At 39.4% G+C, this 14,601-nt stretch overlaps 2 protein-coding genes across 11 annotated transcripts in view; both read left to right on the plus strand.

Moving 5' to 3' along the window:
* LOC129774960 (laminin subunit alpha-1) overlaps positions 1-8,590 on the plus strand; it is a 427,736-nt gene extending 419,146 nt beyond the window's left edge. For all 3 annotated transcript variants that reach the window (XM_055779076.1, XM_055779077.1, XM_055779078.1), the window contains exons 23-24: positions 7,332-7,563; positions 7,631-8,590. In XM_055779076.1, the coding sequence (XP_055635051.1) occupies positions 7,332-7,563; positions 7,631-7,788 (390 nt within the window). In that variant the 3' untranslated portion in view covers positions 7,789-8,590. The remainder of the gene's footprint in view (positions 1-7,331; positions 7,564-7,630) is intronic.
* Positions 8,591-8,882: 292 nt separating this feature from the next.
* LOC129780200 (dual specificity tyrosine-phosphorylation-regulated kinase 2) overlaps positions 8,883-14,601 on the plus strand; it is a 319,853-nt gene continuing 314,134 nt past the window's right edge. For 7 of the 8 annotated variants that reach the window (XR_008743863.1, XR_008743864.1, XM_055788217.1 and 4 more), the window contains exon 1: positions 8,883-9,131. Coding sequence is in view for 2 of the 8 variants with exons in the window: in XM_055788212.1 (XP_055644187.1) it covers positions 9,117-9,131 (15 nt within the window). In the remaining 6 variants the exon portion in view is untranslated. The remainder of the gene's footprint in view (positions 9,132-14,601) is intronic. The other variant, XM_055788214.1, reaches the window with a different exon arrangement.

Genomic DNA, 14,601 nt, shown 5'->3' on the forward strand with positions numbered 1-14,601 from the left:
GTTTGGTTGTTGGGTGTTGTATGTTAACTCCACCAGTGTTCATCGAGTGATGATGGCAGAAGGATGGTAAACAGTCGTTGGATGGTGCGTATCAGATAAAAGATACCGAAGTGGAACGATATATGATGAAAACCGCCCTCTGTGATCCTAGACGAGATGCCTCCTGTGATATGTATGTATGAAATAAAGAAAAAAAAAACTCACCAATGTAACATAAGACAATTACCAATACCGAACACAATTATAATTTCTCCTCATCAGTAAAAACATGTTACTTCAATATAGAGAAAACATATTTGAAATGGTTATTTTTGTTTATTCAACCCAATTCAATTTTAATTGGACTAACAACACCTAATACTATATATAGAGGATATGGGAAATCACTTTTTCGAATATTTCTTCACTTTTCCAATTTTTCTCGCCGTAAAAAACAGTCAGCTTAAACTAAACGACCCGTTCTCGAGCGGGAACACACCTTGGTTTTTAATTTTAGGAAATTAAAATAAATCGTTTCATATATCAAGTAATTCTTAGCACAACTGCAACCATATACAATTTTACACTTACACTTGTGCTAAGTTTTTCACAATAAACGATCGGTCATTGATATGAAATTTCATGGAGCAACCCCCGACTTGCATATATTTGCAATTGGTTTTGATGTCTCTGTTAGGGAACACATTTCGATAGGAACAAAAGCTCCCCCTACTTCAATGTATTTGCAATACCGATTTCCCCCAGGCAGCTTGGTTTAGATGTCTCTGTTAGGGACTCGCCGCATGTGTCGTCAATTTCGACCAATCAGAAGTGGGTATTTCCGTTAGGATAGGGGATGAGATTATTTTCTTCAATATAAAAAATTGTTATGGAGTACCGAAATCGATTGACGCAAAAATGTCATTAATCCATCATGAAATGACTGAGCAATAAGCGTTTGAAATTGGACAATTTTCACGATGTAATCGATTTTCGATTTCCAATTTGTACCCCAATATGTTCCCGAAAGACCTAATCCAACGTCAAAAAATCTTATATGAAAATTGCGCATGAAAAAAAATGTGTTTGAATGATGTGTTTTGGTAGAAACATCAGGCAATATATATAAAAAATTATATAATTGTTTTGAACAATCAAAAATCAAAATAAAAAAAATAAATACATTTAAATTTTATCAATTCAAAACTGTTTTCGGGCCTGCTAGTTCGATGGGAGATTAATCTGCCTCCTTAATTGAATATTGCTCATGGCGTCGCTTGATGCCGCCGAAAGCAGACTCGTTTGCTGAGGAGTGCTGAGCGACAATGAAAATGTCTTTCTAAATGTAGGTCGAGAAAGAGTATGAACTAGTTTTCTTCGCAAGGTCCCTTCTCAGGGCTAGAGACGAATGAACGTAAAGTTTAAAGTCTCTATAATTCAAAAGAAGAAAAATATTGCTACCAGATGTCACGAACTTCGACATTTTATGCTACTATGGTGCTACTCGCCCGTGTAGTTGGCGCAAAGGCACCGCAAAAAATATTATTTTATAGAATTCCTTCATGCATTTGTATGATACGGGCTGTGTATCGTTCGTTCTTGTTTTTGAAGGGACTTTAACCCAAAGGTCATTCGTCCCTAACGGGCTGTGTATGACTGGAGCGTTCCGTTATATACATGCATGTATATGTCCTTCGCTTATTTTGCCAAATCCAGTAAAAGGCGGTTGATGAAACGTATGTTTTTGACGTGATACGTTCCATGTTAGTTGTTAGTAGAAAATGTAAAAATAAACAGTATTTTCGATCGGTTTTATATAGTTTTTGTGGTAAGTGGAAAACAGTAAAATAAACTCTTTTGTTTTAAATTTGTTGGAATTTTTGATTTGCAAATTTGTTTCAAAATAGTACTGAGAAGAACTGGAATGGTTTAATGGGTTGTATAGAATCTGCTGCGCTTCAGTCGGATGTAGCAGTTTAGTTTTGGAAGCGGTAGCTTTTACGGATTCGCTGATGCTATCCTTGACTTTGGCACCATCGGCTTCTGTGCGTCGATTTGTGAGGGTTTGATTGGCACCACCACGACGAGCTAAACGACGGATAGCGGGTGTGATACGATGCGATTCAATGCACTTCGCTCCTCTGCCTTCTTTGCCGCATCCAATTGTTGATGTGAAGAGGAGCGCACCAGCAATGCACACTAGATTCAATTCGATGCACTGCATCCATCGTTGGTTGCCGATGGCTTCCTCTCCTTTGCCGCACCGTATGGTGTTGGTTGATTTGTAGAGCACTGCACACTAGAAGCCCAGATGTTTGCCGATCTGAGCGTTGTACGAGAATGAGAAATCCAACAACTTACAACTTAAATGCATTTTTATTCAGATGTTTTGCTATTTGAATACATATTTTACAGTTCAAGTGACACAGTCTGGGCTTTACATCTTTGGTTCAGCTTTTGGATTTAAAACCATACTGTTGAGCAAAAGTTCCTTATTTTTAATTTGACAGTTGTTCACCATTTTAATGGTATTGTTTGAAATAATGAGAAATCCAAAAATGCTACCGTCCTTTTATATCAGTTGGTATATGAGAAATAGTCGCCCCCCACTCGCTCGCCATGCAAATATTTGACTTATCGGGGAACGAAAGAAGCGAAGTAGGCGAAAAAGAAATGACGTCAATTTTGACCAATCAGTACCGTTTGGATAGGGGTTGAGATTTTTCAATTGTTCGATAGTTAATTACATGATATATATATATATATATATATATATATATATATATATATATATATATTATTTTATTCAAAGTGAAAAATTGTTATAGAGTGCCGCGATGTTTTGATGTAAAAATCTCATCAATCCGTCATGAAATGACTGAGCAATAAGCGTTTGAAATTGGACATTTTTCACGATGCGATAGATATTCGTTTTTCAATTTGTACCCCAATATGTTCCCGAAAGACGTAATCCTACGTCAAAAAAAAGTGTTCGGTAATATCATTCTCACGCAAGCGTTCGTCGATAAGCTTCGAATATAAGCTACATGGTATTCAATTGGATCGTGTTAGCACTATTAAAGACCTCGGCGTTATGCTGGATTCGAAACTAACCTTCCGCGATCACGTATCCTACATCATCTCTAAAGCATCCAGAACACTTGGATTTATCTTCCGCGTCATAAAGCGATTTAAGGACGTGCACTGCATCAAGACTCTTTATTGTTCGTTAGTTCGCTCGATTCTAGAGTATGCTTGTGTGGTGTGGTCGCCTTACTACCAAAATAGCGTTCAGCGAATTGAGTCGATCCAGCGGAAATTCATCCGATTCGCACTACGAAATTTACCATGGAATCTTCTCTGTTCGTAGGGGAACTTTGGGAAGGACGCACCGGGTCGGTAAAACGCACCACCATGAAAAATCATGGAAAACGCAGTAATCGGCAGGATTTTTCTGTGCCTAGAACTTCCTTTCTTCATTACAAATACAATTAAATGTATTGTAGCACCAAAAACCACGTCTATCTTCATAAAATAATATTATATCAAAAACTGCATGATTTCATGCAATTTTGACCGCTACTGCCATAAGACTTTTGGAGCATTAAAACCTTATTTAAATTTTACAAACTCCAATACACTCTTAATTGTTACCAGAGCTATTAATTGAGTTTGAATAAAAAATGTTGAAAATTCATTTTTTATATCAAAATGTAATTTTATAATCCATCTCATCATGGGGCACATCGCTCAAGTATGGAGATTAATAAATAGTTAGTCAGTTCCAGTGTTACCAGTTGTACCCAGATGATTTCTGAAAAGCATTTTCACACATCTTTTCTTGTATTATGTAACCAGAACGAACAAAATTATTTCATTGTTTCTGACTTCTAAAATGCATGTTATTTCTGTGGGTTTGCCTATTCGTAATCGTTACTGCTGGTTTCATTACAAAGAAAACAAACGTGGCTACGTTGTGGATGTGAAGAAACGTTGAAATATGTAGTAAAAATACATGTTTCATCCTGTTTTGCCTAACAGGGGCGTCTTGCCCGGACTTCCCCTACTATTTCAATTGTTGGACAGACAAACGATGAGAGGGAGCGAAATTACTCCTCTCGCGAGCGATGAACCTGTATGCTTCATACATTACAAACCTTTTTATATTCCTCCCAATGTATGTCCATTATACCCGCACCGACAAAAATGTTTTACTTTTCGGTCTGTTTAAATTTCAGTTAAAAACATTGAGAAACACTTTATTGTAAAACATTTGGCCGAATAATAATTGAGTTGCAAGAAACTGCATTCAAGTTTTGGGCTATAATTGCTATAATTGAAGTTCTTCTTAACCGTTTTACTCCCACCTTCCCTACATGACACAACTTGGCACCAAAATTCATTCGAGGCTGCTTAATGTGACATAGCCGTAATCGTTACGTAACAACAATTCATTTTTATTCCTAAATAAATTCAGCTAGCTTTGATTGGTTAATTTTTGAGATCATTGATTGGCTCTCTGACTGTCTAGTAGTTCAAAAGTTATGAATTTTTGAGAAAAGTCATTTTTGGAGAAAAAAGGAAAAAAGTTCATTTTTTAGACAACCCTAAAATGGACATGGAAAATGAAAAAATAAAAAAAACGGGTCAAATGATTTGCTGTATAGAGATATAGCGCCCTCTATCAAAAATAACAAAAACCAAAAATTTTCTTCGCAAAAGTATTATTTTTTCAAAGAAAACTATCTCATCAGCTTCAATTTGATATGTTAATCATCTGAATCGGTCCAGTAGTTCAAAAATTAAGAGTCTATATACAAAAAAGGTGAAAAATTTGTTTTTTTTTTCGAACCATCGGTTAACAAATCATATCTCAAAAACGAAAAAAATAGCATCTCTGATATCGAGATATATTCAGTAAAAAATCCTCAGCTTTCAAGAGAAAATAAAAAAATATAGCGCCCTCTAGTCCAAAGCCAGGAAAAAAATAAAAAACGATTACTTCCATAGTTAATGTTAATGAATTTTGGTGCGAAACCATCAGACTCAAATAACATTATTTTAGTCTCATCTGACTAAATCTTTTTTAATTTATTTATTTATTTATTAGCTGACCCGGCAAACTTCGTCCCGCCCAAAATTTGTTTTTGTTATCAATACCTTCAAATATTCACGTTTTCTTACTAAGCCCAAGTTCATGAGTCCAATCGCAGAACTGTTCATTGATTGATCTTCTAATCGACCCCGTTGAATTTACCTTTTACTAAAAAATTGCTAGTACTTCTACCAAAATTCATTATTATAATATCAGATTATTTTCAGTAACAATTCTCGTTCAAGATTTTTCAACCACTTGCAAATAACATATTTCTCCGTTACAGGGAATAATCTCAATATACCTAATTTGGTTCCATTCACTTGATTAGTTCTCGAGTAATACATATTTCATTTGTATGGCAGCCCACCCTTAAGAGAGGGGGAGGAGTATCTAACCACCATAGAATCATTTATTGCACACTAAAACCTTCACATGCCAAATTTCGTTCCATTTGCTTGATTAATTCTCGAGTAATGTAGATTTTTTTTTGTATTTGTATGGTAGAACCCCCCCCCCCCTTCCTTTGAGAGGGGGATGGAGTGTCAAATCACCATAGGAACATTTATTGCACCATAAAACCTTCTTCTTCTTCTTCTTCAATGGCACTTCGCCGAACTTCGCCGTCTCAACGTAGTATTACTTGCGTCAATTTTATTAGTACTTAGTTGAGATTTCTATGCCAAATAACACGCCTTGAATGCATTCTGAGTGGCAAGCTCTAGAATACGCGTGATCACAGTGCAAGTCGGAGGAAATTTCTTTGACGAAAAATTCCCCCGACGGGAATCGAACCCGAACACCCGGCATGTTAGTTATGACGCTAACCACTCGGCCAAGGGAGCACAACCATAAAACCTCCACATGCCTAATTTGGTTTCATTTGCTTGATTAATTCTCGAGTAATACAGAAATTTGTGTTTCATTTGCATGGTGGAGGAGTAATAGAGGGGGGAGGAGTATCTAATCACCATAGAAACATTTATTGCATCCTAAAATCTCCATATGCCTAATTTTGTTTCATTTGCTCGATTAATTCTCGAGTAATGCAGAAATTTGTGTTTAATTTGTTTGGCAGCCCCCTCCCCCCTAAGAGAGGGGGGAGGAATATCTAAATACCATAGAAACATTTATTACACTCTAAAACCTCTAGATGCCTAATTTGGTTGCATTTGCTTGATTAATTCTTGAGTAATGTAGAAATTTGTGTTTCATTTGTACGGCAGACCACCACCCCCCTCACCCCTAACCTTAGAGAGGGGGGAGGGGTCTCAAACTATCACGAAAACCTTCACCGGCTCCAAAAACCCCTACATACCAAGAATGGCGTTGCTAAAAGGTCCTAGTGATCCAGTAAAAATCAAATAGCTCAAAATTGTCATTAACAATACTACATATATATATCGAATTGGTTCATGTTGTGCTCTGTTACATAAAATCTTCCAATCTTCCATAGACTCTTCTGCCATTTTTCATTTGTTCAATTAATGTGGTCAGTGTTGCCACATTTTAATCTGTACCAGAAGGGAAAAAATCTTTCTCATCTGTACTTTTTTTCAAAGAAATATAGGTATAAATACAATGAGATAGGTGGGAACCAACTCTGGAAAGTAAAAAAAGTCGAAACTTTTTTTTTCGGGAGAATATTGTGTCTACAGGATTTTTCGTTATTTCATCTCGTTGAAAAGTTAAATAAAAATCTATGGGGTCACCTCAACAGCATCTTTAAACGCACTTTTCTCGAAACCATGTTTTTTCAGATGATCTCAAAATATACTGAACCGATTTGGCTGTAATTTTTTTTTTTCATCATGTAACCGTTTCTTGATATCTCAGCTATTCGAATGGCCGTCATTTTGACAATTTTTTTAATTTAAAAAAAATGCTACGGACGGCATGGTGTTAGCTATTGATTTACTTTAAAATGATCTATATTGGAATAGATTGTTTGAGAATGTTCAATTCGATTGGTGCAAAAATCTCGTAAGTCCATAAGGAAATTAATGCGCAATGGGTGATCAAAATTGCACAATTTTCATGACGTGACCAATACTTAATTACACTAGTTTGTACCCTCAATTTGTTCCCGATAGACGTAATCCCCTGTCAAAAACATCAATATCAAGCACGAAAATAGGATCCATCGAAGTTTCTTCTTCTTCTTCTTCTGGAATTATAGAGACTTTAGCAGTTCATTCGCCTCTAGCCCTTATCGAAGTTTTATCATTTCTCATAAATTCACCTTATTGAATTACAGGTTGTCCTGTCCATCGACGTCGGTGACGGTTATCCAATCCGCGTGCAGAGCACTCTTCCCTCGAAATACACCCTTTGTGACAACCGGTGGCACAACGTTTCCGCCCTGTACGAGGATCACCAAATAGTGTTGCGCGTGGATAGCTATCCAACCAACACGCTGCTGGTGCAGTCGAACGATGTACTACGAAGGGTGGCCACTAAGGCACCGCTTTACATCGGAGGATTGCCGGGTAAGTTGTGGTCTAGTAAAATTTGACTTTCATGTCTCTAATTTTCTGGTTTTCTTAATCCCTACAGATACCGCACCCAGCGGAACACTGCTGCTGCGGGAAAACTTCAAGGGCTGCATACGGAACGTGGTGATACGAAACGAGCGGAAGGACTGGACCGACATGGACAATCTCCACAATGTGCTGCTGAGTGAATGTCTAGCCATCAACGGACGCTCAGTGTGAGTGGGGGAACCCCTCCGATTGTCATCACATCTGTAAATAGTAGATCATTTCCACTTCGCATGTGAATACGCTTAGTAGAACTCATTTCCCGCGAAAACAAACGGTCCGCCGGTTCAAGCATCGTTTGAGCCGCACCGGACTACGACATGCCAAATAAACTATTTTGTACATACGATCGGAAGATCCAAGAGGCTCTTAATTCGATGTAGTGTTGCTGCTGACCCGACCTGCTTCCGATTTTTCCAATAGCCTCGAAATCTTTCTAAGCCGCTAGGGAAGATGACTTTGAGCAATCTGACAATCTGTGTCGGTTTGTTTTAGGATGCTAGAAATGTGCGTAAAACCACCGATTTTATTATTCAAACAGTTAGTAATGCTAGGAATAGAACAAATTCAACCGAACCGAAGTGTTTTTTTAGCGAAAGCGAATATGTACATTACATTCGAGTCACACACAGTTAGGTAGGCTTTAAATTAAGTATTTATTTGGTCGATTTTAACTAATAACTGCCAATTCAACGAAAAACAACCTTATTCAATTCGATGTGTATTCCTATTGAATGCTGTTCATGGGATGATTGAACAAAACAGTAAGATAAACAAATCATATGCTGCCATACGAATAGTTAAGTTGATGTATTTAATAATGTATTAAACTATAGATAATCGTGCTTCCGCTTGGAAGCATTTGGGATGTATATTTTCTACGTTTGACAAAAGTTAATGTATGATAACATAGCGTAAGCTTTATCTGTAAACATGATTATGTGAATGTTTCTGTGAAATAAATCGAACAAGAATAAACGACTGCATGTATGTAATTGAGCGCTTGATCTATGGTGTTTACACCGAAGCGTAGAAAAGTATTGATTCGTCGCGCGGGTGTCCAACGTCATCGGTTTATTCCTACCTGTCCGCCCAGGTTTATGTTTTCACCGGTAGCAACTTCAAGCAGGCGCGCATTGTAGCGGAAGGGAAATTACGTTGCAATTAGAGAAAAGAATTTACAATGTACTCATTGAGCCTTGTTTCGCTTCTGTTCGGGGCTTGGTTGTCACTTCGTTTCACGGGTTTCGTCGCACAGTTTTTCCAACATCGGACAGAACGCGTCCGTTAGTAGTCAAACGAAGGGTGGCAAACCCGGTCGTGGAAGTTCAGAAGTTCTCCATAAATCGGTCGATTCTCGGGAAAAAAGTCAACTTTCAGTTATTTCGCTGGATTTCTATGGAGTGAATATCAGAGTGAAATATTTGAAATTGTGGGCTGCAGAAGCACATTTCAGCGTGTATTGACGAAAAACAACGGAAGAATGAAGTGAGTTGAACGTGATGTCTTACGTTCTGGTGAGTAAATTCAATGTGGTGGTAATACTCTTCCGCAGAACCTATTTTCTAATGCGTTTTTCATTCACAAGTCGATTACGATAGCTGGTCTCAAGTAGAACTATCGATACCTTTGGCGAATAACTTGACAATGCGTTTGTAGCAGCATTGTTAGAGGCGAATGAACTGCAAAGTTTAAAGCCTCTTAAAAACAAATAAGAAGAAGACATTGTGGTGATCAGAGAACACAATCCGTAAGCCATGTAACATTTCTGTAGTAGCCACCCATAGGTCGTTGCATAAAAATTATCTGAACTCCACTCGTAGTGGCGTCAGTGCTACTGACAATCGCGATGATCGCATCAGGTTTGATTGTGATTGTGATTTTATAATTTAGAAAGTTATTCTAACTTACACTGGTATGTATCTATGAATCTGTCTTCAATAATCAGAATCTCAACTAACACGTTGGATGCCATGGTTTTGTAGTGAATCTATGGAAATTTTCAAACGTATTAGGGCCATCGTTTCTTATCGTAGTGCCCGGTGACTGACGCAGCTAGTCTGTTTTATTCTGCATACTGGTTCATTGTAAAATTTTTAATATCATATTAACTGTGTGGAGGGTGAATGTGATCCTCCTATTACATCCAATGTATTTCGCTTGCAGAGAGAGAGAAATGTTGGATTTAAGAGACTTTAAACTCTGGGAGTTCATTCGTCTCTGCCCTTAAGGGCGGGAAAATGTCAAAAATCTCGAATTCCTTTCTTCTGATTTTGGGTCGTTGTTTCTATGGCTTTTGTCGTATCCGAGGTGTGCACTATTGGTTATTATCAACATCTATTTTGGAGCAGGGAAAAAGCCCATTTTAGTGTGCTTCTAAAATGGGCGTAAAAACCTGCTCATCTTTTGCTGAAAAGAAAAGAACAGAAAAGAAAAATACTTTCAGTGTGTATTCATCTCGATATTGTGTTATTTAAATTTTGTCAAATAAACCTGTATCCTTTAAGAATTTTATGGTCCGGTCCTCTTCGATGTCGTCTCTTGCTAGTGCAGTTCTGATGCTGTCTCCAACCTGAAATTTTGTTCTGGAAATGTTAAAAACTGGGCAATTGATTAAGAAATGCTCTACTGTGAGCCTTACATTGCACCATGTGCAGCGCGGTTGATTTGCGTTGGAGTAATTATGTGTTAAGAGGGTATGCCCGATACACAAGCGTGTCAGGCATACTTGAATGGGGCGCCGAGTACTATCCATTCAAGGATGGGTAGTATTCTTTATCTTTCTCAGAAAGAAGTCATTAGAGGTGTTCCAATTTATATCCCAACATGATCTAGGTTGTTATCAACCCATCTGATGTTGTCTTCGGACGGGGGGATATCAGTCCATAGTTCAGAATTTCTTCCCTCTTTGGCAAGACGATCAGCTAATTCATTTCCTTGAATTCCGCAGTGTCCCGGGATCCAACAGAAAATGATGTCCTTTCCCTTGATTCCAGCTTCAATGCTTTGAATCCAGGGGTGCTTATTTTCGCCACTCTGGAGTGCAAGCAGGGAGCTGTAAGAATCGGAGAAAATCACCGTTTTCGTGTTGTCATCACATAGTGATATCGCAACGAGGAGGGCAGCTATTTCTGCTGAGAAAATTGAACAAATGGATGGTAATTGGAATTTTATCTGAGCATTGTCGGAAAAGATGCCAAATCCCACTTTATCACCATCAACAGATCCATCTGTGAAGATTTTGCGATGGAAAGGGAACTGTTTATGTATGTGATTGTTGAAGATAGCTGTGACTATACTGTTGGCTTCACCAGCTTTAACAGAGTTTTTAATAAAGGGTGAGTCACATCAAATTGCATCACGGAAAAAAACGCTGTAGAAATTTAATTTTTAGGAATTATATCTTCAGCTTTCGCTTATAATCAGATAAGAGTGTATAGATCACGTTGGTCGTGCTTCACTGTCAATTTTTCGTAAATTTGGAAAAATGTCGTCGAACGAAAAAGAGCGTCGTGAATTAATCCTGCGCACTCATTTCGAGAATCCGGAGTTGTCACATCGGGACATCGGTAAGATGCTGGGAATCGTCCAATCCACGGTCAGCAGAGTACTAAAACGATACTTCGAGAACCTAACCATCGACCAGAAGGTGAAGAACGGCAAAAATGGATGCTCCGTCAGTGAAAAAGATCACAAGCGCGTAGTTAAGCAGTTTAGACGTGATCCGAGAAGTTCGGTCCGGGATGTCGCCAATAAGCTGAATTTGTCAAGTTCATTCGTCCAGCGGACCAAGCAGCGGGAGGGCCTGCGTACATACAAGGTTCAGAAGGCTCCTAACCGCGACGAAAGGCAAAACATGGTGGGGAAGACGCGAGCCCGGAAGCTGTACACCGAAATGCTGACGAAGCCGCATTGCCTGGTAATGGACGACGAAACCTACGTCAAAGCGGACTTTCGTCAGCTGCCGGGCCTGTTGTTCTTCTCCGCAGAGGACAAATTCAGCGTTCCGGAGGAGATTCGCAAGCAGAAACTATCCAAGTTTGCCAAAAAGTACATGGTGTGGCAAGCGATCTGCTCTTGCGGAAAGCGGAGCGCCCCCTTCGTGATGACCGGCACGGTAAACGGGCAGGTTTACCTTAAGGAGTGCCTACAGAAGCGCTTACTACCACTTTTGAAGCAGCACGAGGGCCCGACCATCTTCTGGCCGGATCTCGCTTCGTGCCACTATTCAAAGGACGTGTTGGAGTGGTGCGAAGCCAACGGGGTTACCTTCGTGCCAAAGGAAATGAACCCGCCCAACGCGCCGGAGCTTCGCCTAATAGAGAAATATTGGGCAATTATGAAGCAGGCCCTCCGGAAGAACCCAAAAGTTGTCAAATCGGAGGCGGACTTCATGAGAAAATGGATTTCTGTTCAAAAAAAACTACAACCTGACGTTGTACAGAACCTTATGGACGGGGTAAAGAGGAAAGTGCGAGCATACGGGCTTGGGTTCGAAGTATGAATAAAAAGAAAATGCCAAAAGTTGTTTAATAGTTTTTATTTTACTGTCTAAAATTTTCAAAAGGATCGGTCTACTGGGCGAATTTCTACAGCGTTTTTTCCGTGATGCAATTTGCTAGCTCTCGTGGTGGTTGATGCTCTCGTGGTGGTTGATGTGAGGTTTGGATATCTCTGTGAGATTCGGATGGCTCGATTGGCAAAGGCTCTGGTGATGAACATTTCGAAGGGAACTTGGCCAGCCTCCGCAAGCAAAGCTTTTATTGGACTGGACTTACGGATTCCTGAGGCATATCTGATTACGCTATGGTAGCAAGGCTTTAAATGATCAATTGATTTCCAGGATGCACTGCTGGAGAGTTCAATCCCGTATAGCATTTTTGAGAAGTCGATACTTCTACCGATTTTATAAATGGTTTTACGCGCGCTTAAGCGGCTGCGACCACTTATTACCATCGTTAACCGGATACGGCTTTTGATATCTGCTTTTGTCTTTTTGATGTGGTCTGTGAATGAAAGTTTGTTATCAATTACAACACCTAGAATTCGAGCTGAATTAACTCGTTTCACAGGTGCACCATTAATTAGGCATGGTTTTAATTTTTTCTTGTGACCTTTTAGACTGCAGCAATGAAGTACATTGGATTTTTGTGCTGAAATTTTGAAACCAATTAAATCTGCCCAGCTGTTGATAGCAGAGATTCCTATCTGGAGTCTTCTGCGTGCAAGCTCAGTGAACGATGCTCGGGCCATAAGCAGTATATCGTCAGCATATGCCAGTATTTCAATATTTGGTGGAATAACATCGAAAACTAATTGCATTGCTATTAAGAAGAGAGTTGCCGAAAGAGCAGAGCCCTGTGGTACTCCGTTTTCTTGAACTCGGCTTTCAGATATTGACCCTCCGAAGAAAACTTGAAAACTTCGGTTGAGGAGGAAACTTTGAATGATTTCGAAGAGGTAACCTTCGAATCCCCATTGGTGGAGTTGATCTATGATATTATGCTTCCAGGTGGTATCGAATGCTTTGGAAAGATCAAGCAAAGCAAGTTCATTGTGTTGTTTCTTCTGTGTGGAGTCATGAAGAAATTGGTTGAGATGGCAGAAATATGTACTTGTGCCTTTTCCTCGACGAAAAGCATGTTGTCTGGGGTCTAGTAGTTGGTGTTCTTCGAGGGTTGTTATCAGTCTTCGGTTAATCATCCTTTCAAAAACTTTCCCTAAGCAGCTGAGGAGCGATAGCTATTCACATCACGTTTGTTCTCCTTTGCTTTGGGGATCGGGATTACCATGCCAGCTTTCCATGAATCTGGAAAGTTTCTGTTTGTCCAGCACTCGTTGAAAATTTGCAAAAGCAGGATTTTCGCATGGTGGGGCAGGTGTCTTATCATCGGGTATTCGATATTATCCGGGCCGGCTGACTTACCTTTGGACCTTTTAAGGGCCCAAGGCAGCTCGTCCATGGAGAAAGGTTTGTTGTATTCGTGCTGTTGACCTGTAGCAGAGGGAAACACTTCTAGTTCTGCTTTGGCTTTGATAGTCTTAAAGGCGTTGGTGTAATTCGAAGTGGATGAAGATTTGGCGAAATGATCTGCCAGATGTTCGGCTATGGTCTTCAGTAGTAATACCGTTGATCTCAATGGAATAGCAGTAAGAAGCTTTCCTGCCACTGAGAGCGTTGACCTTGTTCCATAGTTCTTTTGTAGATGTTGAAGGATTAAATTCATTAAGAAATTCAGTCCAACTTTGGGTTTTTGCTTCGGCTATTGCTTTTCTGGCTTTAGCTCTAGCTTCCTGAAAATTGGATAAAGCGATCCTTTTGCTGTCGCTTCCATCTGGAAGACGTTTGAGAAGACGAAGCAGTTTTCTTCTTTTTTTGATGGCAAGTGCTACTTCGTTATTTCACCAGGGGACAGCCTTGCGACCGGGGTTTCCACTTGTTCTGTAGATATTTACTTCTACAGCAGAGAGAATGGCTTGAGTAAAATCATCTACAGAGTAGCTTATGTGTGCTTGAAGTAAGCTGTCAATTGTAGATTCGAAGCCTTTCCAGTTGGCTGATTGGTATTTCCATTTTCTGCGAAGAGTAATATTGGGATTCCTTGTTAATGTTCTGATATGAATTGGGAAGTGATCACTTCCTCTGAGGTCATTGTCAACAAACCAATTTAGTCGGGGTGCCAGTTCCCATGAAGCAAACGTGAGATCGAGGGCAGACGTTGATCCAAGACGTGGATCGAGTCTGGTATGTTGATGATAATGAGGTTCAGTTTTTGGACGATTCTGAGAATCGTATTACCTCTTGCATCACATTTTTTTCCTCCCCAGGAAGTATGGTGTGCGTTGAAGTCACTCATGATAATAAATGGGTGTGGTAATTGTTTGAAAGCATTTAACAAATCAACTTCAAAATCATTGATATTGTGCTGAAGGGATATGTATATTGAAGCAAGGTTTACCTGGAAAGGTCCCTTGAGTTGGACTGCA

Source organism: Toxorhynchites rutilus, chromosome 3 (assembly GCF_029784135.1).
Source record: "Toxorhynchites rutilus septentrionalis strain SRP chromosome 3, ASM2978413v1, whole genome shotgun sequence".
Taxonomy (NCBI): domain Eukaryota; kingdom Metazoa; phylum Arthropoda; class Insecta; order Diptera; family Culicidae; genus Toxorhynchites; species Toxorhynchites rutilus.